At 37.5% G+C, this 27925-nt stretch overlaps 2 protein-coding genes across 18 annotated transcripts in view; one reads left to right on the top strand and one right to left on the bottom strand.

Moving 5' to 3' along the window:
• Positions 1-253: 253 nt before the first annotated feature.
• On the bottom strand, positions 254-10178 carry asrgl1 (asparaginase and isoaspartyl peptidase 1). 4 transcript variants are annotated; one of them, XM_017309010.1, is made up of 7 exons: positions 9719-10178; positions 5338-5533; positions 4536-4678; positions 4214-4368; positions 3109-3230; positions 2396-2506; positions 254-1715 (listed from the first exon to the last, which is right to left on the bottom strand). In XM_017309010.1, exons 1-7 carry the CDS (start codon positions 9758-9760, stop codon positions 1501-1503), a joined length of 984 nt encoding a protein of 327 aa, XP_017164499.1. In that variant the 5' UTR covers positions 9761-10178; the 3' UTR covers positions 254-1500. The 4 variants fall into 4 exon arrangements, with proteins under 4 accessions (XP_017164499.1, XP_017164501.1, XP_017164500.1 ...); XM_017309012.1 differs by having other exon boundaries at positions 9987-10176; XM_017309011.1 differs by lacking the exon at positions 9719-10178 and adding an exon at positions 8547-8679.
• A 13-nt stretch (positions 10179-10191) lies between these two features.
• Positions 10192-27925, top strand: part of rims1a (regulating synaptic membrane exocytosis 1a) — a 72441-nt gene continuing 54707 nt past the window's right edge. For 11 of the 14 annotated variants that reach the window (XM_017309008.1, XM_017309004.1, XM_008430345.2 and 8 more), the window contains exons 1-2: positions 10193-10651; positions 15374-15448. In XM_017309008.1, the coding sequence (XP_017164497.1) occupies positions 10491-10651; positions 15374-15448 (236 nt within the window). In that variant the 5' untranslated portion in view covers positions 10193-10490. Of the gene's footprint in view, positions 10652-15373; positions 15449-27925 lie in introns of all 14 variants that reach the window. The other 3 variants (XM_017309003.1, XM_008430344.2, XM_008430355.2) reach the window with 2 other exon arrangements.

Below are 27925 nucleotides of genomic sequence, written 5' to 3'. Positions count from 1 at the left end.
GAAAACTTTAATGTATTCAAGTCAAATGTGACTCCTTTCCTATCTACAATATCCCTAATTTCATTAAAGGAGTGATTTCTGAGGGATTTTTTTCACAGCTTCACGTATGCTAATAATATGTTGGCAGCGCAAACAAAGCTCTTACTACATATGCATTACCACCAGTTTTATGTAAGCTGCTATAACGGATTTTGTGTTCAACTAAGTTAGTTTTTTTTGCAAAGAAGTGAAAATTACCAGTAAAGCAAGAAAGTGTGATTTGAGTCATGAGCTCCATTGTTTTTATTGTACAACACAATTGCACACAGGAATAAATTGATATATGTGAGACACATTCATGATCAAATCAAACAGATTATAACAATTATTAAAAATGATACAAAATACATTATGGCTGGTATTGCACAATTAAAGTAAATATTATAAAGTACTCTATAAAACATTTTTTTTTTTTTACAATCAATTACACAACACAAGCCTAGAAGTAGTCCAATTAAAAATAAAGGAAATCTCAAGTTTTGCATTTTGTCTGCCTGAGGAAACAGCACCACCTAGTGGATGAGACAGGTTAACACTACTCATCAGAATAATACATGAATGGCGTTCATCACAGATTGAGTTAACACATACTGGCTTATAAGAGCTTCTCAATAAATCAGAATATTACAGAAAACTAATTTATTTTAGTGATTAAGTTCAAAAAGTGAAACTTACAAATAAGAACAATTAATTACAGACAGTGCAATATATTCCAGGTGTTTGTGTAATAATTTGGATTATTGTGTTTTACAGTAAATTAAAAGCCCAAGAAGAAAATCTAGTCTGTTGGTGAGATGTACCACCAACAATCTGACAAAAATGGTTTTATTGCCTCTTTTTAATACTTCTGAGAAACTCAGTTGTGGTAAACTTTAATCATCTAAATTAAGATAAAAATATCCCTCACTTTGCAGTAAACTTTGCAGTAAAATACCTTTACGGTTTGGTTTTTCTTCAACATTCAGCAAATGATGAGCAGCACTTCATCAGTAGTGATGTGAACAGTGACAGAAAAACACTTTGTGCAGATCATTATAAAGTGTTCAGTGGTCATAAAACTGGCCAGTAGTTTGTAATAAAAATTAACAAATGATTGTAAAACCTGAAGGTTTTCCTCAGAAACTTAAAAACTGAGCAGCGAGTTATGTATCTAAAGTGAATTTGATCATTTTGCTCTAGTTTCTCCAGCGACAGAAACTCTGAAATGACTTTTCAAATGACTATTACAAAGAATCACAGAGCGTCATTAGCGTTTCTGGAAATTTCCCACTTTTCTTTGGATTGTCTCACACTTGATTGGTTTTTGGGACTAAAATAATTAATTTTGTTGCTCTTTTTGTCTTCTAAACATCTTTTAAACATCAACATTTAACCAAATCAATCATTATTTGGTCACCTGAAGCCCACGCTCAGCTGTATTATCTTAGTTTTCAGCTCTACTGACACAAGCTGGGCCTGGTGTCAGTGAGCGTCCTCGATGATTTGAGTGAAGTGTTCTCCCGTGTACAGACCGTAGTGCAGCGTGTCTTTCTGCGCCGCGGCCCACGCCATTTGGCGGCTGGAGAAGCGAGCGGCCCAGTTGCCCTGCGGGTCCACGGTCACGACCCCTCCAAGTCCCCCGACTCTGGACTTCATGTGGGCCAGGCCCAGATCACTGGCCGCCTCAGCTGACTGGCCTGGGTGAGAGGAGAACAGAGCGTTTCATAAAACATGACCATCCTGTGGTTCGTTTCCACCAGTCAGAGCTTAACGCACACTTAGTTTTCTCTAGTCTGGTTTTTGTTTTAGTGGAACAGGAAGGCTTCCTCTTAGCAGCACATACACAAGGTGGATTGACAGCGCTAAGACCCTCCTCTTGTATCTGATTGGCTGTTTCTGGGAGAATTTTCTCACATTTTGTCTCATACTGTTGAAACATAGCGACAATTTTAACAAATATGTAGAAAAACATTTTAATAAAAGTTGCATTCTGCCGCTTTATAGTTTATTGCACACTACTACATAATGCCCCCTTCTGGGCATCTTACAAGTAACATAGCATGAAGAAGCTGCATGTTGTATTCAATGACGTGATGAGAATTATTGTATGCTAAGAGGAGGAAGAGCCACTCAGATGTTTGTATTTCTATCCTTTAAAGCAAGTTTAATTTTATGTTCTTATATCTTAAATATGTTTTTATATTCCTTGTTTTGGTTTGCATGTCTGTGTTTTATAATCTAACTATAGACATGAAGTAGTCTGCTAACATAGACTGATTAGTTATTGCGTTATTCACAGTGCACAAATCCCAGTTCATCCATTCAGAACTGATGTATTTGAGCAGGCTCCCTGTGTCAGTGTGGATGTGAGCGTTACCTTGCTCCATGTGGAACAGGATGTGTCTCGCCAGCGTGACCTTCATGATGGCCTCTCCGTGGCCCGTAGTCGACACGGCTCCTGACATATTGTCAGCATAGCCTCCACTGCCTGAAACAAACATCACAACAACACGGACGCATGTTTAAGGCTCATATTTACTCTTTGTTTAGGCAAACGTCTATTGAACTGTTGGAGCCGTTTGCTTCTAACATAATGAAAAGTGTAATGTGTAATTATGTTTGGGAAATGTAATTATGTTTTTTGTCTAAGTGTGAGGTTACAGAACATGTTTTTATTTGTTTTAAACCAAAGAACAATCAGCTGAACTGTGACTCTGCTTTGTTTACCAACTAATCCTATAGTCCAGATCTGCTGGTTAAAGTTTAACAGAGTCTTGAGAAAGAGGAACACTCGGCTATAAAAACTTCTGAGCTGACTTCATTTATTGTTTTACAAGTGCAAGAACAAAAGATGCATTTAGTTATTGCTTAATGTTCTCTCTCCAAATGCCGACTATCATCCATCCGTACTCCATAACCTCCAAAGGTGCCAATGATATGAGGTTTTGTATCTACAGAACTCTGTAGTAATGAAGCGAACCATGAAGTCCTCAAAGTGTTCTGGAGTCGAATGTTTGTGCATCTGCCTCACAGCTGAAGCTTGACCAAAACCGGGTCGCCTCATCATCAGCTGCAAGTGTGAGGACTGACCGATGCACGGGGTGTCGCCCACTCGACCTTCCATCTTGTTCAGCATTCCTCCGGTGGAAGTCGCACACGCTACGTTGCCGTCAGTGTCGACTGCCACCGCTCCAACCGTCCCCATCTTCCCCCTAAACGAGGAAACGGGTCAGCAGAGATTTCTGTAGATTAACATCAAATATGGACAAAAGCTTTCTATATAAAATTTTTAGCAACATTTTGTCTTTTTTTTAGTTTAGATTCTTAAAATGAAGTGTAAAGAGACATTTGTCATGGAGTACAATCTGCTCCAACTCATTAATCATCATTATTGTCATGATGGCAAAGATTAAGAGCAGCAGATGTTTCTGATTATCCTCATTTGTCATGACATGCTACAAGCACAGGTTAGGAAGTGCTTAAAAATGTGGAGAAAAACAATGTTCCTAAAGTAAAATCACAAGTGATTTTCTGCACAGTGTCTTCTAAAGAGATGTCTTAGGCAAAACAATCACTTTGTGAGTGTGCCTCATATTTCTACTATTATTAAAAGCATAAGAAATGTGCTTTTAATGGATGGTTCCTACAACCAAAAAATGTAAATAAAAAAGACATGTTCCTTAGTTTAGTTGGGTGACTATTTGTGAGTTTCGCTAAAGATAAACAAAAAGACAACATCAGTTATCTCAAATACTACTACACTGCAAAAACACAAAATCTTACCAAGTATTTCTGGTGCAAATATCTTAGTAAACTTGAAGAAAGACACACTTAACTTAAAAGCACTTTTCCAGCAAAACATAGAGGCTTGTTTAAAGTAAATACTTCCTTAATATTGCAGAAAAAATACTTGTTCCATTGGCAGATAAATTAACTTATAAACAAGGGGAAAATATCTTGTAACAAGTGAAATAATCTGCCAATGTAACAAGTACTTCATTAAAATTAAGAAATTTCCTTAAGATCAAGCCTCTATTTCTTGCTAAAAAGGTACTTTTAAGTTTGCTTTGCCTTGTTTCCAGTGCACTAAGACATTTAAACTAGAAACTAGACAAAAACTATTTGGTAAGATTTTGTGTTTTTGCAGTGAATCTTTAATGAAATCCAGAAGAAGTTACTTAGTGTTTAGTTTTACATTTGGCACTCCACAGGGTTGGCGTCTGGGGCCAGGTTTTTTTTCCAGCGCATGCGGGAATACTCTGTGATGAGGGACTCCTGAGGAGCCTCGGGAACGCCCAAAGAGCGAGCAAACTGACTGGCACCCTCCGCCGTCAGACAGGCATGGCTGGTCTGAAGGAGGGATCAAAGGTCACGTCGGTGACATACATTCACAGTGAACACTTTCAGGACAGTCCAAACATTTCTGCAACTACACTGCTACCTTCTTTCTTTTTCCTTTCAAAATGAGATGCAGAATCACTTTGAACAGTTTTAAAATGTCTATTTAAAATAAACACCTGGTCCATGACAAGTCTGGCCAGCTGGATTGGGTTAGCTATGTTGCGGACGGCAGACACGGCGCCGCTGCTCAGCGTTTTCCCGTCCATCACGAGGGCATCCATCTCCACCTCCCCCTTCATGTTCAGCACTGAGCCACATCCTTAAAAAATATATGAGAAATGACTGAGTTTGTGAATCTGATGGAAAACGTCACAAGCTTAAGACAGGACACCAGTTTTTTTGTTTTTAGGCTCCAGATTTTTAGATTTTAGTTTGCTTTTTGTTCTTGAAGGCATTTCTTTACCACTTTTAGCTTGTCAGATGGTATCCCTTCATGCTGGAAAAGCTGCAATCATCATCAGAAACACTTTGTTGCTGGCAAAAAAATCCTTATTTTTGCTTATGGAGGAAATTTTGATCCCAGTTTGACTGCAGTGTTAGAAGCAAAATCGGAAGACCTCAATTTAATCTGGGCATACAGATGCACACACTCGTCTGATGCTAAGCTTAAGCTAGCTCTGTACTAGTGGAAACAAGACTCTACAATCCATACAATCACTAGAATCTCTCACTTTGATATTTTTAATAATGCACAAAACTATATTAAAGCATTTCTAAGCTTTAATATTCTTAGCAGCAGAACGTGAAAACACAAGTCATTATTTAAACCTGATTTTAGCTCTAATAATCTACAAACAATGAGAATTCTCACCACAATATCCAAAACTGAAAGTGTCCACTGCACTGCTTTTTGCTGCATAGAAAAAAATCCTGCACAGCAGGAGCTAGTTTTAGGTGGCTATCTCATTTTTACAATACCTGCATTAAAAGATGGATTGTTCTCCAGTAGCATAACAGCCTCCACCACAGCATCCATACTGCTGCCCCCTCCCTGCAGGACTGCATACGCTGACCTCGCTGCAGAGCACACTCCTGAGGTGGACAGGTCCGAACGCTCTTTGGGTATCTGACCTGCCCCCCCATGGACCACCACGACTGGCAACATGGCAGTCCTCTGGAAAAGTAAATCTCAAATCTGTTATTCAGATTTACACTGACCAAAACACACATGTACTCCTTTTTTTCCTTGCTGTCTAAAGGTGAATCAGTGCAAATTTCCCTTGTTTTAGATCAGTTGGAATTAGCAAAATTATTATTATTGCTAAATGCCACAATAATGAGAGAGAACATATCAGATTTATTTATTAATGTCTTCAAAATTAGGTGTTTACATATAATTAGCTTTAGGTAGCATTAGCTGTGAATTGAATGACTTGGGCTAAACGTTTTGTGTTTCTTTCTCACAATAGTTAGCTGGAATTTTGGCCCATTCCTCCCAACAGAAATTGGATCTTTAGGTTGACCAATAAGAGAGATGCTAGCTCTGAATTTCCACCCACCAGGAACCCCCGCAGCCTCCGTCCCCTAGTGTTATTTTACATCTAACGAGTCAGACGAAAAAAACCAAAGAGAACACAAATAAAATAGAAATAAATCTGTAAATTATCAGACAAATGAGAAAACGGAAGGCAAAAAAATTATAAGTCACATATTCTCATAAGTCACATGAGAATATGGAAAAATTAGAAAAAACAAGAAATGAAATTAAAAAAGCAAATCTAATAAAACTACATTTGACAGATTAAAAATAAATTAAAAAAAGTATGTTAAACGAATACTGCTGAAAATTATACACAAATATAATTTTATGTTGCTGTATAATCACATAAAATGGGAAAGTTCTTATTTTTATGCAAATAAGAACTGCATAAAAGAACTGTATTATTTGATAAAGTAATACTTTATTTCATAATAAAGTATCAAATACTTTATTTAATTTTTACTTTTTTTGTTGCTAATTTTGGCATGGTCGGTCCTCCATATAATCTATGTATTAGTTGTCCTTTCTGAATTACATTTTTATTACTTTAATATAGAGATTCACCTGTACAGACTAGTAAATTTCAAACATGAAGAAATCGTGTTTTTGAACAGTGGTAACCCCGGTTATACTACTAGCAGTGCCAAAACAAGCTTTTCATTCAATAAACCGTAAGTAAACCGCGGTCACTTACCGAAATAAATGCAAATTAAGAACAAGTGAATTTTTTAACGTTAGAGCACTTATTTAGGTAAAAACAATAAACAGTTACCCAGTAAAAAAATAAAAATGCATAAATAAAAATAAAACGGAGAAAGAAGGACAGAGAAAAAAAAAACACAGCAGGCAGTGCAAAGCTTAAATTACTGCTGTCTCCAATGAAACCTTAACTCTAAAGACTGACCTAATTCCTTATTAGCTCTCTGAATGCAGGAAGAGCGACGCAATAACTGTATCTCACCAAATGTTCACATCTACATCAACACAACCTTTAAATATCACTAACACAAACGGAATAATATATATTTTTTCTTACCAGAATATCCCCGTGACTAGAGGGGAAGTTAGCAGCTAGCTTAGCAACATTACATCCGGAACTCCACAACGAGCCGTTCAAAATAAAAGCCCTTTGCATCTGACGCAGCTTTTATTTTGTTAACTTATTAACAAAATACTACTAGCAGTGCCAAAACAAGCTTTTCATTCAATAAACCGTAAGTAAACCGCGGTCACTTACCGAAATAAGTGACCGCTTAGCTTAAATTAGCTTAGCAATGTAAATAATAGACGTGATTTTGAGAATCAGTTGAGTTGAGACAGGTAAAGAGCGTTTTGTTGATATATTTCTGAAGCTTGAGTAAGATTTATGGTTTGGATTAACGTAAAATAGAATAAAATCCGATTTCCAAGCATATCTATGTTGGCTTCAAAGCCAAACTTGCCAAGAACAAATCAACAAATTGGAATATGTATTATTTTCGGTCAGCCTTTCATAGGCATCTTCATGTCTATATTTGGACGAGCTAAATATAGATATGGTTTTCTCTAAATGTTAGCCTTAATTTAATTAAAGCTAACGAATTACATGTCAGCACAAATATATTTGTTTGTTAAATAACAAAAGGTATTATTGTGCAATAACAAAAAAAAGAGTTAGGAATTTACCAGTATTGTTTATTTGTTTAATGTACATGAAATTAGTCTTACAATTGCAATTGATTTTTTTTTCAGCAGAACTCATCTTTACTCATATTTATTTTTATGTATGGCTTAATTTTCTGATTTGAGTCACTCAACGCAAACTCAAAACAATAAAAAATACTTAAAATATTCTATAGATAAATACAGATAGAAAGCTGTATTTTGGAGGATCCCTTCAGCTGCACCGTGAGCTGACCATGGTGCTGAATTAGGCAGATTTCAGGTTGTACTTTTAATTTACAGCATTGCCCAGTCATGTGACCAGTAATTTTAGCAGTAGCTCAAAGACTCTTAAAAGCAAGCTCGTCAAATTTATAATATAAATAATTGGGGCCAGTATTTAAAGTTTTGGCCCCAGATGTGATTGCTGATAAAATCAGCCTCCAGCTCCTGGTTTGTGGAAGCATCTGCATGCCTACATGTTTTAGTTTACACTCACTTGACCACTGCTAACCACTGAGCAGTCCCATCATGGGCTATAATTACAATATTGCTCAGTGACATACTGTAAATGTCATATAGCTGTATGGTGTGGTTATATAGGAAGCCTCAGGCTCTCTCCAGAATAATTTCTCAGCGGATTATGAAACAAGAAAGAAAAGATTATGCAATTTCTAGATTTATACAATTCTACAAGGTAAAAATTAATAATTTTCCATCTTTGCTTAATTAGCTTGCTGAATCACCTTTATCAGTAATAACCTACAATACTTTCTACTACTATTTAAAAAACATGTTTTTGTTTTCTTCAAACGAAAACAACTTATTATGGCCAAATGTCTTTCTGACAGTCTCATCTGTTATGGTTTCTTCAGATCACTGCAGCTTAAGCCATGCATTAAGGAACTGGAAAGTGTCTTTTGTCAGATAAAACTAAATTATTATTATTATTATTTTTTTAGATCAGAGGCAAAACACTATGTGTAATGGTAATCTAACACATCACCTGCAGTGGCAGCATCATGCTTTGGGAAAATGCTTCTTCAGCAAATAGGAAAGCTGGTCAGAGTGGATGAGAAGATAAATGGATAAACACAGAGGAAGAATCCTGGAAGAAAACATTGACTCAGATACAATCTCACCCCACTTTGTGTTGGTCTATGACAACACAAATTTCTTGTGTATTTTTAAAAAAAAATACACAAATGTTTGTGGTTGCAACATGTTAAGATGACAAATAAACAAGTAAAAAAATAAACAAAGTTGAAATAAGTTTTAGAGGTAAAGTCATGGTCAACAAAGTAGAATATGTGGTCCAATGAGGCTCGTATGTCAGATTAAGTATCTTTTGAAAATAACATCCTTAACATTAAACCCCTATTTACGCATAAAAGAATTTAGTTTCTTGTCTGATGTCATATTCTAATGTTAAAGTTATTGTTTGTATTAGCTGTAAAAGGAAATATCATCATAACAAAATAAACGTGTGTAAATAATAGGCCTGTCGTATTAAGCAATAAATCAATTAATCGCATAGTAAAATAAAATAAGCTTAATAATTTTAATTTGCATGATTTATCATTTTTCTTTTTTCTGTCTCTCTTTCTTCCAAAAAGCTGGATGACAAAAGTCTTCAGTTTGATGGTTTGGAAAAGCTAGCCCTTTTTTGAAGATTTTGTTAACAGAAACTTCATAAATCATTTTATTTATCCTTTCTGTTTTGTTTATTTATCTTATTTTGGATATTTAAAATGTTTTCCAGTTCCAGAGTCAAATCTTCAATAGAATTTACATTTTACTTTATTCTTTGAGAATGTGTTCTTGAATTATTATGCCATTACCATCATATTACTTGAAGATGGTCTCAAAACAACAATAATATCGTTTATCGCAATAATTTCCGGGACAATTAATCGTCCAGCAAAATGTGTTCTTGTGTTATCCTGATCCTGAAATATCTAAATGAACTTTTTCAACATTCTGTTTTATTGAATATGACTTTTGCAAGACTGCGTTTTTCTGTAACTCTTCCTTTTTTTTCTTTGTCTTTGCTTAGTAAATAATAACAGCAATGCTTATTTAATAGATTTAATCTGAAATCGTGGTTAAAAGCTGATTTTTTTTAATACGCATATATTGCTTAATATAGAAACAATAATGCTAATTTATGTAATTTACGATATGAACGTCATCAGGTGGTCTCGTAAAGCCACAGTGCATCCTTGAGGAACCACGTATTTCCTGTGTGTGTGCGCTAAGGACCGCCGAGAGCGCGCATCCTGACGGTGAGTGGAGCCCCCATTCTCAAATGAGGGCTGCTCGCTCCCGCGGCACGGCAAGTGAGCGCGCTTGAGGGGCTGCGGTCCCATTGACGGTTCCGTCTCCCTGACAGCAGCATCAGCATCAGCAGCAGCAGCGGCGGCGGAGCTGGAAAACAAGAAGTTACCGCCTCGCCCCTCAGCCACAGGAGCCAGCCGAGCGCGCCGACCGGAGAGAGCCGACTTCAGGGAGCCCTCCTCCCCCTCTGCCTGGCCACAAGGACGGAAACGAGGTCCTCTTTCCCGTGCGCCAGCGTCCCGACTGACCGCCGGAGATATGGGCTCACCGTAAAACGGAGGTGGTGGAGGGGAGAGGCGGGCGGGTGGGCGGTGGGAGGGGGTGGGGGGAGAAGACAGCGGAGCAGCAAGAGGGAGGAGAGGCTGAAAACGGCAACGGGAACCGAAGCGCTAAGGCCACAGTCACCGCAGCTAACACCACCCCGGGCGCCCCCGCCACCGCCATGGGAACTCCGCATCAGCCGCTCCGACCGCCGCTCCATCAGTGGGCCATGTCGTGATCCGTGGGCTCCTCCGGCGGGTTTTTCATCCGTGATCCGACAGGAGGGAGGAGAGGAAGGAGGAGAAGGAAGAGGAGCCGGGAGTGAAGAAAGGTGGTGGTGGTGGCAGGGAAGATGTTCGCCTCGGTGGGCCCTCGGGGCGGCCCGCGCCCACCCGCCGCTCCGGCCATCCCGGAGCCGGACCTCAGCCATCTGACGGCGGAGGAGAGGGACATCATCATGTCTGTGCTGGCTCGGCAGCGGGCGGAGGAAGCCAAGGATGAGGCCATGTTAAAGTAAGGGAGGGAAAAGAGGAAAAAAAATCAGTGTGTGAATGTGTGTGTGTGTGTTAATGCCATTTTTGGAGAAGTCCAGCACCTCAGAGCTCCTCTCTGGACTGAATGTTTCATAGGACTTCCACACTGAATCTTTCCACGCATATGTGTGTGTGCGTGTGTGTGTGAGTGAGAGTGTGTGTGTGTGCGTCCTGCTGGAAACTCCACACAGAACTCACTGACTCACAGGCTCTTATAGGCTGGAGCTCTGCGCAGGAGGAACCGTGGATGGGGCAGAAGGATGAAATCAGGTCCTCATGTTCTCCCAGTGACTGCTGGGAAACAGAGCAGAGGCTGACGCTCTGTAACTACTCCACACATTTCAAAAGAGGAGCAAATTTTCTAACCTGCACTTCCACATGCACAGTTTGTGCCTGTCAGGCAGCGAGTAACTGAGCAATACCTGACATATTTCTCAGCCTTGGATGCTGCGGCTAAGTGAAGAACAGTAAAAGTAGAATCTTCCCTCTGCTGGGTTTTATCTGTGCAGCATCCATCTCAACAGCTGCTGTTCTCAGCTCTGGGGTGCGGCTGAGCCTTTCCCAGCCTTATGTAGGCCAATGCTGTTGCAACAGACATCTCACAGGCTGTTACAGAAGCAGTCGGCCTTTAGCAGCGGTTCAAAAGGTACCAGTGGAATCTGATTTTCTTTTTACACTACAAAAAAGAACATGCATGTAGGGAAGACTGAGGGTTTACAGTTGATGTGCAGAGTTGCAGCCAAACCACCGTCTCCTCCAGGATTAGAAAATCCATCAAGTTGAAGCTCAGTGTTTCTGCACAGTCTGCATACAAGCTGCATGCACAGATGAGCAGATAGAAAGCTAGAACGACCCACCTTAGTGAGGCGCTCCTCCAGCTCTACGTCCCTGTTCTATTTTAAGCCCACTGTACGGACTGATGGCCCAGCACTGGAACGGAAGATCGATTCATTGCATCTAAAGAAGGAAATGTCCAATACGTAGCTCTCGCTCTAAGTAGCTCTGCATCACTGCAACTAATACATTAAATGTGGTCGTGTCATAGCGCAGCAGCTGAAAACAAGGCAGGCCGTCATGTCCTAACCCACATTAGTGCCTCCACTGTTTGCTGTCACCACTCTTTAGATGGGGATCATTGAGAGGAAGTGGTGTATGTGTGAACAGAAAGGGTGCACTGGTTTGCTAATACATGCATGCCAGATACACTAGCTGTACGGTAGCGTGGGCTGTGATGCGGAGAGGCAGAGTTTACTCTACACTCGGTCAGATTTTATTACATAAAATGTGGGGCTAGCTTACTATGGAGTGCTTCGGCTACGTCACACAGCCGTGTGCTCTCTGATATAAGCTGGTGCATTCTACATAAAATATCTCTGTGGCTAGCTGTTTGATAATTAGTGCAGTTAGATAAAGACAAGCCCGGAGAAGATGCTATAGTTTGTCTTTTTGCACACACTGGCCAGTGCTGCTTTTGACTGGACAGTTTAGTGAGGTTCTTGAATCTGCCACATGTGGCAGAGTTCAGACACGATGCTCACACTTTGCTTTCTAGAGAGAGAAAAAAGTAATTTCATGTTGATGGAGGGAACCAAGGAAATGATCTTAAATGGAACAGCTGGCCTTACTTTCAGTTCATGGTGATGGTCTTTCCTGAATTGATCTCTGGTTTTCTAAAGCCTTCCAGTCTCTCACTGGGGTTTTTTACGAGGGAAAGATACAAACTTTACGTCTTTCATTTTCTGACAGAGAACCGTTATTACAACACGCTTGGCCTTCTATGTGTCTTTATACCAAACCATAATCTGGCGAACACCTTTCCCCTGTTTGTTTAGGTTAGGGTGGACTTGAAGTTTTATCACGATATTTTGTGGTAGTATTGTGATAACGATAAAAGTCACGATAAGAACTGTTACTTCTTTTTTAGGTAACTATATGACAGAGCAATTGTTGCCTCGCAAACACAAATACTGCTCTATTTTTAATATGCTTCCTTAGGACACCAGTCACATAGAGAAGTGTGATTTATGTCACTAAAGTGCTCACAGTAGCTGTATTTAATCATATTTATTGATATTTATTACAGTGGAGAAAAATAGCAAAAATAATTCTGACAATACGGGCAGCTTTAAGGGTTTTTAACAAATCATTATTTGAGATTTATCATGTAAACGATAAATCAAAATTTGATCAGAAGACGGTGGACGGTGAGAACGAGTCTTCACCCACAACGGACATTTAAAGCTCTGATGGTGCCTGGACTGAGAAACCTGCTGGTCTTTGGTCTGTCAATGAATGACAACGGATTGAGGTTCCAACATGGCCGACTTTTCATCTATCTCTGTCCTGAGTTACCCAGGTTCCCTGCTGGAAACTGTCCGTCTTGCTGCTATGGCTCACAACTCAGGACGCCGTTACGTCAGGGGGCGGAACATGTACTTGAAACAAAACACCATAAAAATATGGCTTTACATAGCAGATGTATAGTTGATTAAACTGGATTTGAACGGCTCTAGTTCAAAGTCAGACATATCTACACTGGCAAACCTAAACAGGTATTTTATCCTGATTTTAAGATTTATGAAATCTTTATATTGTTTGTGAAATCAAAGAAAGTAGATAAGAAGTGCTCTCTCTGGGTGGCATTCATGCTAAAACCAAACTCTGATTTTAAGGTTTACCCGGGTAACTGTAGCACCATTATCTCACACCCTCTACACTGCAAAAACACAAAATCTTACCAAGTATTTTTGTTTAGCTTCTAGTGAAATTGTCTTGAAATGATACAAAACTAACTTCCAAGTAACTTTTCAGCAAGATATATGAGCTTGTTTTAATAATTCCTACTGATGTAGAAGTACTTGTTTTACTGTAAGACTATTTCATTTTTCCCTTGTTATAAGTGAAATAACCAGCATTTTTAAAAATCAATATTAAGGAATTATTCACTTAAATATGAAACTAGCCCATGTTTATTTCTGAGAAATTACTTGTAAGTTAGTTTGCTTTATTTCAAGTGTGCTAAGATATGTGCTCCATACACCAGATCAAAAATACTTGGTAAGATTTTGTATTTTTGCAGTGTAGCTGCTTCTGTCCCACAATAAGCATCAAATATGTGTCTTAGCATTGCACATGGTGTGGCATATGTGAAATATCTTAATGGACATGCTGCCCACGGCATTGTTCAAAGCAACCTCTGTGCTGACCGTCTCTTCTCTGTGAGGAACAGAGATGTTTTATTGGTAGCACAGTGAGTGTTTTTCATGAACAAACCAGTGAAACTGACCTGTAATCAGTGTTTTATTTGCTCCGTATAAACTCCCAGAACAGGATCCTTTGCTTCGTCTAAAGTTACTCAAATTGTTTCATAACAAGTGAGTGGGGTACCCACAGTGCTGACAACGAAAAGACACGTCTTCTGTTTTAGACGGCGTGGGTGTTGGCAGGGAAATCTCTCCTGAGTTCCCTCTGTGATCAGACTAATCAGAGCGCTGCTCATGTTTATTGATGAGGGAGTTTTGAAACACGCTGTGAATGTGTCACTGGACATATTGAGATCATGTGATTGTTTTCTGAGGCCTGTCATCCACACCTGAAAGCGTCCGAGCGGTGCGATAAGATCAAAGAGTCAGTTTTATTTGCTTATTCATACGAAGGTTGGAAACATGATTCGAGCCCTGATTGAACAAGCGGCAAGAAAAGCTTTGTTGGAAAACTTGGAAGAGGCAAGCTTGCATTTTGTGCAATCTTAAACAGGCAGCATCATTTCATGAAATGATGCTGATATGCATCTAAATATGGATGAAAGGTTAAAGGTGAAGAGCTGCTTTATTAGCAAGATACAAACGGTGTGTGCTTTTTCAGAAAAATGCCTTCACAGAAAAAAGTTTGTTGCCTTTGTTGCTTATAGAGCTAAATTGGGGCCACAAAGTTTGTTCAAAAAAGTTTTTTCAAGCTTTTTTTGAAACTGAAAATTAAAAACTTGAATCTGAAAAGTAACTTTGAACTTTTTTTTCAGTTTTATATTTTTTCATTTTAAGTTGAAAATTGTTTTTCAGTTTGACTTTTTATTTCATGTTGAAAATTGTTTTTCAGTTAATTGTTTTAAGTTTATTTTTTCAAATTCATTTTTTGTTTTTTTTTAGTTTCAGAAAAATATTTTTTGGCCAAACTTTATGGGCCCAATTTTGCTCCATAGAGGAGCTCGGAAAGGTTGCAGCAGAGCTGGTGTTCTTCCACATTGAGAGGGTTCAGAGTAGGGCTGTTAATATATCAGTATGGATGAAAACTGAGGATAAATGGCTTATTGTCAACATAGAAAAACTGATCGCTCACTACATGAAAAGTACATTTGCACAAAGTTATCTGTTGATATTTCAGTGCAGTTGAAAAGATGTTAAATGGGGAAACCAAATCAAACTTTCCATATCCGTGTTTGAGCTGAATTTGGAGAAAACATATGGGCTAAGCAAAGGCTAGTTTTTAAAATATGGACTAATATAGGCATAAAATAATGCTTCTAGGTGTCAAAACGTTTTAACTTTGACAGTTATGGGCAACCAGAAGAACCCTGTGTGTCTTAAGGATGGTTTTTTTTGTTTAAAGAAAAAGTTTGTTTTCTTTAAAGGTTTAGGTTCCTCACCAGTCGTTGCATATTTTACATTGGCTCTCTAATCATATTTCCCAAATTTGTGTGTTTCAGAGAGGAGAAGCCGATTCAAGCGAGGACAGTGAACCTGGTCGGACAGAGGAAGCCTCCACCGCAAAATGACGTCCGGTGAGTAAAAAACTTCTTCATCTCCACCCACCTGAAGCTTTGCTGTGAAACCTACTTTACACCTTCACTGAGCGCAACACGAGGCCTGTAATGTGACGGTTTGGTCTGAATATTTTCACCCCTGGCATTTATAAAGGAGACTAACTGATAAAGATCCACTGACAGCTGCTCTGATTGACCATTTGACTGGCTTCTCCTCCTGTGAGTGCTTCCCTGTTCAGGTTGCTGTCTGTCATCTGTTACACTGCAGCCACAGAGTCCATCCTGAGACGGACAGTGAGCTTAGTCTAGTCCTGGTATTGCTGAGTCAGCAATAAACGTCCAATGCCTTCCCGTGCTGTGAAGTCGCTGGCTGAGAACTCAGTTTGGTTTTGGTTGGAAACTTGTTTCAGATCCAGTTTTAGTTTTTTTTTTTAATTCTCAGTAGATCCAGTGAATGTTGGGTTGTAAATATGCTTATGAGCAACAATTTTAAACTTTTAAATGCTGCTGATATCGTCTTTTCCTCCCATGTTTAGCTGTTCTTATCTCAAACGAGGGCTTTCCATTTACCTGGTGAGCTGATGGTAAACTTTGATTGGGCCACTTAGATTCCCAGGCAAGCAGAACTTAAAGTTTTTATTGCTAGAGCTGGACAGTAACTAGTTACGTTTACTCAGTTACATTTACTCGAGTAATCTTTTGGAAAACATGTCATTTTAGGAGTATTATTTATTATATTATATATTATTATTTTATTAATTATCATTAATAAATTAAAAAAAATAAAATAAATACTTATTATTAATTATTATTAAATAATTTTTATTATTGTTATTTTTACTTGATAAAAATGTCTTCAATTTGATTAACTTTTTTACAAAAATTACACACAACCCTGCAGTTTTAGCTAAAGTTTAATAAGCTTTAAAGAAACTGATTTGGAAAAGTTTTCCTTACAGCGTTTTACGGTTGTAAAAAAAAAAGTTGCACAAACTGAGACGCAGGGGACAACAAAACTAAAAGCCATAACTGGATTCCAGTAGTTTTTATAATGCTGCTGTTGTAAAAATAATGCTGAAACTTTTAAAGCTTGTCCTCTCCTCTCTCTAATGGATGTTCAAATTTGGGGGCTGCAAATGTGGATAAGCTAAATGTTTGATCCATATTAATGCTAAATATATAGTACTAGGATTTGCAACAATGACTGTTAACTCTGGCTTAAAATAATAAAAAGCCAATTACTGCTTTAAATATAAATTAAACAGCAAATGCTGATCCAAGCAGTTTTTTTTCCAGTGGTAAATTGATTATTCATAACACTAAAAATGTCAGTTATATTGTTTTAGAGCTAACATTTTTGTCATTAAGTTGGGAATTCTGTTCTTTTTGTCATTTTAATTTTCCATATATTTCGACATTCCCACAAAAAGAAACGTATCCGTGTTCTTTTCTGCAAAAGAACAAAAAAGAAAACCTAAGAACAGAAACAAAATGGGATTCTTTAAAAATGACAACAAATTTCCTGAAGTAAATGTTTATCAAACATTTTGTGCTGTCGCTCTTTTTAAAGTCAGGCAACATTTGTGGCTCTAACAAGTCTTATTTAAAATACAGCTCTCTGGATTGTAAATATTGAATTAAACTGATCTAGTACAAGGCATTAGATGGTAATATTCATGTTTGAGTTTTAAATTGTTCCTTTTTAAATAAAATCAAAGTTCAACGCATCATGCATTCAGCTCTGAAAAAATGCACCGAACCCCATTGAAAACCTCCTGGTTATTCCACCAAATACAGATTTCTGAACTCTTCCTGAGTTAAAACATTAGTATTGTTGTTCTAAATAAATATGAACTTCGTTTCTTTGCATTATTTGAGGTCTGAAAGCTCTGTATCTTTTTTGTTATTTTGACCATTTCTTATTTTTTGCAGTTAAATACTACATTTTTGCTTGGAATTTCAGAGACATGTTGTTGGTAGCTCATAGAATAAAAGGACAGTGTCAATTTTACTCAGACGTATGTCTATAAAAAGTCTGATCAATACTTAAATCAAACATTATGAAAGTTAAAGGGACATTTTCCAATTTAGCTGACAAAGACACTTAAGGCAGCTGTCCAGGACGCCATCATTCAGGGGGCAGCAAAGAAAACAAAATAGGAAAATGTTGTCAGCTAGAACTGAAAAAGTCGAATTCATTATTTGCCGGTGAAGTCATCAGGAGTCAGATCCTCCATGTCAGTGTAAACTCTGTTCTTAGGAGCTTCTGTCTGATGTAAAGTTTGCAATTAGGAGTTAAGCTGAACTTTTCTAATGACATTAAGCTGCTGCTTTGAGGTTAGCCTTCTCTGGAACAAAGCTTCCATCTTTGCTCCAATTAGCAGAGACAGAAGCTTGATGCTTTGGTCTGAAGCAATTATTTATTATGGAACCACTCAGTGATACTCTGTCCTTTACCACATTTACGTTAAGGCAGTTTTTATGTCAGTGGTCAGTAATAGAAACTTGATTTGTCAGGGTTGCTTGAATCTAATTCTGTCGTTTTATATTTGATGTTGATCTGTTTGAAGACTCATCTGTGAATTGTTTTTTGATTCAGTGACTCTTATAGCTGGAAAGTTAGTTGTTTTTTTTAACACCATAATAATAAAAGATTGATATTTTATGTGTTCTTTTTGTGTGAGATGTAAGAGATTATTTCATAGTTTGTTTTAAGAGATGCCTTTTTCTGGTAAATCTCATCATATGGAGAGTATTTATTTACTTACAGAAACAATGTTTTTCATATTATTACACAAAAAAGTGTTCAGTTCACTGAACTGCAGCCTGAAAATGAGGGTATTGTGTTTTTAATTAACATGAATTAACTATTATTAATTTTTCCTTTTTTGGTGCATAGTATCATATTGGATATTTTAGAATTTCTTATTTGACTGCTTTTTTTTTTAAACCAAGTTTATAGAAATTTAGAACAATTCTTGTTTATGATGGGAAAGGCAAAAGACCATATCTTTCAAGTTTACTCAGAAAATGAATGCATGAACATTTTAATTCAAATACGATTTGAAAGTAAATTTATTAATTACTCATTTAATAAAAAATTCTTATATTCTTAAATTTTGGTCTGAGTCTTTTTAAATCAAATCCTAAGATATTTTTATTCAGGAAGGCTGAATAATACTCTGTAGCACCGTGACATTTTTATTTCTTCTCTCTGTTTGTTTCATCAACAGATGAAAAAATAAAAGTCTTTATAATTTCACTACAATGTTTACTTTAAAACTCCACTGGGAAGATGTAGCTGGTATAAAGACGGTCCTGGGTTCAAATCCCGGTCTGAGTTTGCATGTTCTCCTTGTGCATTGTACTGGTTTTGGTACTTTACCAAAACCAGTACAAAACCATAACTGTTAGGTTGATGGGCATCTATAAATAGTTCAGCAAAAATATTGATCCTAAAGTAATAAACATGACCGCTGGCTGAATAAAAGGGACTATTCCAAATCACTTAGCTGACAGAAACATCATCAAATTTAATATCAATATGAATAAATGATCAGAAAATGTAGCTATTGTTTGTGTGATAATACAAACAATATAATAATAATATTCTTCAGATTTTAATGTAAATTGAAGAATATAAGGAGTTATTTAGGTAGTATAACTTTGCTCGTAGTCCTGAATCAAATTATTGAATTTTCATCAAAGAATCACATTTTTTGCCACACCTCTGAAATATCTGAATGACTGACATCTGTGCGGCCCACTGGTACATACCCAGTTTTTTGGAGTTAGACTTCAAATTTCACTTTGACATGCTGATGATTCACTTAAAAGCTTCGTAATGTGTAAGAAACAATGTGGGCAGAGAAACCTGGATGCCGACGGTCATTTCCTGCCAAGCGTTTTTTGTGCGTCTGATCGGCTCGGTACAGACAGAAGCGGACCTCTTTTGATCTGTTGACTAAGCTGTTGGCAGTCCGAGAAGACCGCCAGAGAACACTGCTTGTTTAAACTTAACCCCTGCGTACTTTTAGGACTTAATCTCAGCGGGGTTTCAACTTTTAATAAGACCAAAACTTCCAGAAGTTTGTCAGTGTGTAGGAGACCGAGTGTTACTTTAGCTAATCTCCATACAAAGGCTTTAAGACATAATTTAATTGACTGATTGCAGCCTTAATAATTACTAATCAAAGGAGCTTTTCTAAAATGCTGCAAGCCAATGCATTCAGAAACAATTATTTTATATCACATTTAAAAACATATTGGAACCGGATAATTAAATCGGTCAGGTAATATGTTTGGATCTTAGTCCATGCTTCTCCTTCCTTCTGATGTAAGGGCAGCATGGTGGAAGGATGTTTACGCCTCACATCGACAAACGTGATTGGCCAGGTGTCCCCTGTTAGCAGGGTACCATGGCGACGGCCCAGCGGCCCTGTAGTAACCTGAATGAGCCTTGGGATTGGCGAGGAGTCACTTCCTGCCTTCCTTCAGGGATTGGCTGCGATCCTGGTCTTCCCACGAGTTTCTGCTCCAGCTGGTATCTGGAAGACACTTGACCAAACTCTCAGTTATTCCTCTGAAGGGTTCAGTTTTGCATTTAGTCTTTAGATGAGACAGAAATTAGGTTTTACTAGGCAGGAAACAAATGCATTGATTGAATATTATATCATATCATCATCTAAATGTATGTTATTTTAAGCGTATTTGGCCTGTAACCATAACCTGGGGTGTTTGTACTGGATGGTTCTTCCAGGAAGGGTTATGAATTGATCGTTGAAACACAGATAGTGTAGCGAAAGGCTGCGCTTGAGTTTCTGTGATGGCAAAACTTTCTAATAAAATAAGGATAATATATTGTAAAACTTAATCTGCCCTTTAGTTGGAAAATTGGAGTCAGTTCACCTCTTCTGCTAATCATTAAAATACTAAAATCTCAAAAGCTGTAATTTATTTGTAAATTATTTTATAACAGATAATATTACACCTTATGTGTGGCTCTGGTCTCCAGTTGACGGATGATTATTATAAAATGTGACATTTTGTCTCCTGTTTGAATCAAAATAAAACTAAGTGACATCCCACTAATAGGTATTATCTATTGGAGACAAGCAGCAAGTGGATTTTACTTTTGTGATGGAAAATTATCCTACAAAGTTATTTTTTTCACACAGGATGGCTACAAATGACAAACTACCAAAACTGTAAAAGTAAAAAATAGTAATAACCAAAATTCCAGAAAATATGTACATTAAGGGCTCAATTATTTATTTATTTATTTTTGCTAAATTCCTTTACTTTTCATCTCATTGTCTTTTTTATTTTGTAATTCACTGAGTGTAATTTTCTTAAAATTGATCTTTTACCGTCCTAAGTTGTAGTTCAATAAAAATGCTCAGAAATTATCCTAATTTAATACATTTCTCAAACTTTTAAAGAAAAAGAGAATTTACATTTTGGTCATTTATGCATATTCCCCAACCCCCCTTTTTATTTAATAAAATAGCTCACATGTGTGATTCAGTAATTTATTTATGAATTATTTTGGTGAAAATATGTGATTATGTCCAACTTTTTCTTGAACTTCAAGAAAAACCAGATGAAAAGTTGATCTGAAACATTTAATTGTAACTAAAAGGAAGCGACCTGCAAATGGTTATCCACTTTTTGGAGGCAATTATTGCATGAGCAGGTTTCTATGATGGTGTGTGACGAAATATATTTGGTCATATGATTGGAATACATTTTCCATTTTGCATGTCGTCTGCTGGAAGCAGAGGATGTGCAGCCGGTCTGCTCCTGGATGATCCTTCCTAGAGCCTTCCTGATGCAGCAGTCGGTTGCTGGAGGAGCTTTCCAGTGCGGTTGTTATGTCAGGCGTGGGGGTGAAAGATGTCCGCCGTTGATGATGACGTCTTGGCTTGCAGCCTGTGTCTGCTCCTTCTGCTCTGGGTCAATGAGGCGTCCCAGGAGACAACTGGACTCCTGGATCAGTTTGTCAAGTCTTTTCATTTTTGCTTCTAACCCATGAAGAAAAGGTTGATGGCACAGCTGGGGCAAACCGGTTTTCAGGAATCCCCCTGCACTCTGATCTAAAATCTGCTGTTATTTCTAAAAAGAGAATTTTGGTAGTTTGGTGAAGTTTATTTAATTCAAATTAGGAGCGCACTTTTTTCACTTCTGATACCGATATCTGAGGTTTAGTATCCGATATCTGAAAAGCAGTGCTGAATTGATTGAAAGCATTTCTTTTTTAAAACACAGACATAAAATGTATTGAATTACAAATTACAAATATTTGATAACATGTAAAAAAAACAACCCAAATTTAATTTGTTCAGTCGTTACAATTATGAATCCAACAACCAATGTAAAATAAACTGAAACTGACAAAAACAAAAGAACGGTTTTGTTGCTCAAATCTAAAAATAAACTGCAACAAACCTTTGAAACGGTTCAGAAAGTGCAGTTAGGAGTTTTAAATAAAATATTGAATAAATAATAAAGCATAGTCCCCTAATGCATAGAATAAAACTAAATAGATCTATTATTATGAATCGGATACATTGTCACCGATACCTGATTTAGAATTTTTTAAATATCGGAACCAATACAAATATTAATATCGAATCGGTGCATTTTTACTTCAAATTAATATGTTGAATCCTCAGTATTCACAACCACAAAATCCCACAAATCAGAAATCTGCTTGAAAGATCTACTTTAATTTACATTAATACGCTCAGTGGAAACCACGTTTGAACTTTTGAAACTCTGAAATTTCCAAGTTTTTCCTAGAAAATTTCAGAGATTAATCCAAAATTATTTTGGATTTTTTTCTAGAAAATTTCAGAGATTTATAAATAAATTTAAAAAAGGTTTTTTTCAAGCCAATTTTCACAGTTTCAAACTCAGAAATGTTCACGTATTTTTTTATAGAAAATTCTTTGGCGAAATGAAAGAATTTGTCACTACAAATGTATGACCGTATTTGCGGAGTCTGCGTGACTCACAGAATACGCAGCATACGCCCGAGTGTGTGAGAGCCTCACGTCTGTTTTGTGTCATCAGTATTATCAGCTTCTTGAAGGATTGTCCCATCTTTGTTTTTATTATTAAGATCGGAACAGAGGCCAAACATGACCGGCCCTTGGCTTCCAGCCCAGCGAGATAACTGATGCCCTAACATATGAGATAATAAATTATATGTCAGTTTCACAGACAGGGCTGCACTGTTGCCTTGCAGCAAGAAGGTTCTGGGTTCGATTCCCGGCTCCAGTCTTTCTGCATGGAGTTTGCATGTTCTCCCAAGCATGCATGGGTTCTCTCTGGGTTCTCCAGCTTCCTCCCACAGAACAAAATCATGACTGTCAGGTTAAGTGGTCTCTCTGAATTCTACTTAGGTGTGTGTGTGTTATTTGTCCTGTCTGTCTCTGTGTTACCCTGGGTGGACTGGTGACCTGTCCAGGGTGTACCCTGCCTCTCGCCTGAAATGTCTAACTGGAGATAGGCTCCAGCAACCCTCCTGACCCCATTAGGGATAAGGGTGTAAGAAAATGGATAGATATCACAGACAGTACAGTATTTGTTTCAATCTCAATTGTAATGAGTGGGACACTGTACTCCGTCAAGCCGTGGGTACATGGTAATTAATGTGTGAACACACACTACCTGTGAAAATTTCATTTGTTTGTGTGGCGGTATATTTGGGTCCATGCATGTGCATATACATGCTGTGTGTATGCGTGTTTGCGTGGCGTTGCCAGGCCATATGGAGCGCTGTCTGGGGAGCACACTACCCACTTAGCTCTGCTGTTGGCTCTGGTGCTCTCTCCATCTGTCCGTTCCTTCTCTCTCCTATCTCTTCTTCCATCGCCTCTTCTTTTATTTCCATTTCTTGCAGCTTAGTTGCTTCTCACTCTTGCTCACCCTCACTCGTCAACACCCCGCTTCCTGTTTTCTGTTTGATAGCAACTCCCTGTGTTTGTATGCTAGCTTACAAGCATTAGTGACAGAGTCGAGTCTCTCCTTGTCGTTATTTTTGTATTTCTTGTTTCTGGTGCCGCGGCACAGATCTGGTCCAGCACATTTAATTTGGCCCTAAACAGCTGCTGGTCTATTTATATGAGGACCAGATTTGGGAGTTTGGAGACAATAATTACTTAAAAGCCTAGTTGGGGATCCATTGTTGTCTCAACCCCTTTCGCACAGTGCCTGTGGATCTCCAACTATCTGGAATTGAAGGTCAAACGCTCTCCTTGACCAAGCAAGACATATTGTGTGAAGTTCAACTTTAATTAAAATGATTAGCAGTAATGATCACAGTTTACAAGTTTAAACATGTTCCAGCATACCGATCATAAATGGAAGAACAGATCACAGATTCAAGCGGCTGAAATGAGCTTCTTACATGCTAGAGTCAGTAAGTCTGTTGCAATAAGCAATAAAACAATTAATCATGTAATAAATTAAAACAAGGTCAATAATTTCCATTTGCATGATGGCTTTTTTTTGTTTCTACCAAAACCTGTATGACAAAAGACTTCAGTTTGGTTCAGTGGTTTCAACTAGCCATGATGTGGAAGGGTTATTTTATTGACAAAGACTTTATTTGTTGTTTTGTTTATTAATTTGTATATTTAACAGTTACAGTGTTAAATGTTCATTAGAAATAAAATTGTATAAATCTTTTGGAGGGTGCATTTGCATTATTATGCATAATAATGCAAATGCAAATGTTGTTCATATTAGTTGAACAACAATATTGTCATTTATCTCAATAACTTTTGGGACAATTTATTGTCCAGCAAAATTTGTTAAAATGACTCAGGTACTCATGTGACTATTAAAAGATATGATCAGCAATTTTCTGGTTTCCACCTATTATTTTGGGGGAAAACCAGACATAGTTACCAAGTCCGACCCTCCAGAACTGACCAAACTCCTGGATGGGCATCAAAACGTCTTTGGGATAAAACTGGGCAAAAGTCCGGTTGCCTTTGATTTAAGCCTGTTGTCGTATCGTGTGGGAATACGAAGAAACTCCTCAAGACAGCAGTCCAGAAATGAAAACATTAATTTATATTCCATTTCTACTTGAGTAAAAGTTTTGGATTTTCTACCCATCGAATGAAAAACAAACATATTTTAAGCAGAAATTCACCAGACAAAAAGACACACACCTCCAGTTTATTTTGGTCTGTCTTATTTTGTAATTTTAAAATATGAAATGATTGATAATTTGATCAGTTACTCAGTTGCTCTGGTTACAGAGTATCATGAAGACAACAAAGTTAGAGTTTTGGAGTGGCTATAGTTCCAATCTATTGAAAATCAACTCCAATTTTAATTAAATATATTTCAATTTATGCATCTAAAGAAGTTTTAAAACCTTCTCTATTCTGGTACTTATTGACTTAAAAGAAAGTTTCAACACAGACGAACTCCCAGCAGATATTGATTATAAAATTATGATATCTAGAAAGAAAAGCTAAAATGAGACTGACTGAAACGCCTTTCACTTCATCACATAAAATCAGAGGTTTTACCTGGACTTTCCCTCATATGTAGGGCTTTTCTTTATTGCCGTTTATGTGATATTAATCCTAATGCTGGTGACAAAGAAGAAGGTTGAAATTAAATTCAATATTTATTAACAATAGCATCTACATCTACACATTTCCTGACGTTGGGATTGAAATGGCTACAAAAGAGAGAGTTTAGGGAAAGAGAGAGAGAGCAGGAGAGAGAGAGGAAGAAGTGAGAAATGGAGAGAAAAAGCAAGGATGAGCAGTGAGTGGGTGGAAAGGCAGTCAGAGAAGTATACCAAGAGGAAGGGGAGGAAGGGGGAGGTGAGAAGAGGGGAGGGAGAAATGAGGAGAAAAGCAAAGTCTACAGTACATAACAGAGATGGTTAGCTAAGACGCACACTGCACACTTGTGCTATTGTGTATGAAATTACTGCTGTCAGTTTGGGGATGAATCATCACGTTTCTTTTCTAATGGGGTTCCCCCGAATCCTGCATGTGCTCTTCTGCACTGGATTTCTAGGCGAAAAGCTCTCTCTGCTTTCAACACTGCAAATCTCTCCTCTCCGGTAACCTGTAGCACCCGTCAGACGGAGCGTGATGTATGAGGAAGAGGTAGTGCTGGTGGGATGGAGGCAGAGCGAGAGGGGAGGTGAGAGTACACCCCGGCAGTTCAGCGTGGCGGCATGAGGGAGAAGCAGCAGAGCTCTGGCACAGTGAGAGACGACTAGAGAGTGAGAGATGCTGCATGTCCCCGTCCCCATATGGTGAGCGGCCAGGCCGCATCGCAGCACATGCAGGCGCAAACGGAGAGGTATGCAAACAGCAGAGAGCAGCTTGTAGGAAAGAAAAAGAAAAATATTAATCCTGAAATCTGTGTCTAAATAAATATTTGGGTTTCATAAAACTGGAGCTGTGCATCAATACACAAAAAAGTGTAAGCAGGTTACTGAATACTCAAATTACTGTAACTGTAACATAGTTACTTTGACGTATGTTCAAGAAATCTGGAGTAAACCTCCAGAAAACTGCAAGATTCCTGAAACACTGAGTTCATTTAAACGAAGGCGAAAAATCCACCTGTTCAGAGTGCAGTTTGAAAAGTTGCACTGTAAAAAATCAACAGCAATACTTAGGTTTATTTAACCTGTCCTATGAAAAACAATGTAGGTGTTCATGTTATTCATATATTTATAAATGTCAGAGCTCCTAACTAAATATTTAGTTTATATATTTAGCTTTCAAATAACATTTGGAACATTTGGAAGCTAAATATTTAATTTGCAAACTAAATTTAGTTTAATTCTGAGCTAAATATCTAGTTTTTGAGCTAGACATTTGATTTTCAAACTAAACATTTATATTTATTTTTAGTTAGCTTGCTAACTAAATATTTAGTTTGAAAGCTAAATATTCGGCCTAAACCTAAATATTTAGCTTCCCAAATAAATTTTGAATTAAAAAGCTAAATATTGTGAATTAGATATTTAGTTTGGAACTCGGAATTTATAAATCTATCAATGACATATTGACATAAACCTAAATATTGCTGTTAATTTTTACTGTGTCATTTTAAAAACAGTTTTTGCCCCATAATAGCTGGATTGCAATTCAGTTTATTTAGCACCAAGTCGCAGCAAGCATCATCTCAAGATGCTTTAAAAGGTAAACAGATCCAATTTCATGTCCAGGAATGTATAATCAAATCAGTACAGTCCAATTATAGAAGCAGTTTGATCCTAGTTATAATCCAGCGGCGTCAAATTGAGTTTAAATTGCCAACTGGACAAAAAGAATACACATCCACTGCACACAGTCATTGATTTTGCAGCAACAGAGTAAGCATGTGGTGGAGGTGGGGAGTTGATTGCATCGAGTCGTTCATGTCAAATGAGGTTTGCACGTTTGAATGGAGCGATCAAAAACATGTACATGAAAACAGCAACATTTGTCAAAAGTCAGTAATAAGAGAAGTATTTTATTTTTGGGGGTGTCTGAAAATCAATTTCCACAATTTTTGTAAAGCTCTGAATTCCACTTTTTCCATTTTAACCATATTTATTAACCCTGACAGTGTGCAGTTACTGAGAGTGTAGGGCAGTGGCTTCAATATGTCAGCAGATATTTCTTCTTTGGGTTCTGGCAGTTGGTGAGGAATGTCCTTTAATGGACACCATACTTTGGCTTCTGCTACTGTAAGCCGGAAGTATAATGGTCAGTGTTGGCATGTTGGCTTACGCTGGCTCCTCATTATAGCCAAATATTAGGTTTAATGGCTGCTTATTTTGCATTGTTTTCTCGTTCTGTTTTTTATTCATTTATACAACATTTGGAAAAAATAGCTGCTTTAAATGAGAGTTTCGTTGACAGTGAGTGTTTGCTTTTGGTTCGGCAGGTGAAGCCGCTGTCAAGTGAGCTGAATAAACCATTTAAAAGGAAAATCTCCCTTTTAAAAATGCTTTAGTGTTAAATTTCACACCACAATATGCCTGATAAAGAAAGCAGCAAAGTGTAAAATCTTGTGTATACTTTTAAAATACTCACCTTTGTTTATTTTTTTATTTGATTTCATTTGTCACAGACATTTCCATTGATATGCACGACTGGCAGTGATTTTGAGTTTAGCTCTCACGATCCTGCAGCCTTCCTGCAGTTTTTCTCCTGATTCAGAAACATCACTAGACCTGAAAGTTTAGATTTTTTAGATTTTGTTGCAATGACTTTCATCGTTGTAACAACATCTATATCGCTCTTCTTGCTTGCTGGTATCAGTTAATAATGTGAAATTCTGCATTTTATTCTGTATTTAATTTTGTTTATTAAATTCTGTCGGTGTTTTCTGCATCATGGGAAATCATACATGTTCCTTTTGTGCTTCTTAATTCATTGTTAAACTCATTGCCTTCATGAAAGGTTGATAATTTTCATGCTTCTGGATGTTACACAGTTTTGGCCACTGGAATTG

The sequence above is a fragment of the Poecilia reticulata genome, linkage group LG15 (genome assembly GCF_000633615.1).
Source record: "Poecilia reticulata strain Guanapo linkage group LG15, Guppy_female_1.0+MT, whole genome shotgun sequence".
Taxonomy (NCBI): Eukaryota; Metazoa; Chordata; class Actinopteri; order Cyprinodontiformes; family Poeciliidae; genus Poecilia; species Poecilia reticulata.
The sequence above is the reverse complement of the archived record's forward strand: the minus strand, read 5'-3'. Positions and strand labels throughout refer to the sequence as shown.

Bases quoted from the DNA above. Each gene is read 5' to 3' on its own strand.
- asrgl1 (XM_008430343.2), bottom strand. From the start codon at position 7,034: ATGCAAAGGGCTTTTATTTTGAACGGCTCGTTGTGGAGTTCCGGATGT. The intron at 4,369-4,535 runs GTGTTTATTTTA...TCCCTCCTTCAG, and splicing joins CCAGACTTGTCATGGACCAG to ACCAGCCATGCCTGTCTGAC. The intron at 3,231-4,213 runs GTAAAACTAAAC...TTCCTCGTTTAG, and splicing joins AACCCTGTGGAGTGCCAAAT to GGGGAAGATGGGGACGGTTG.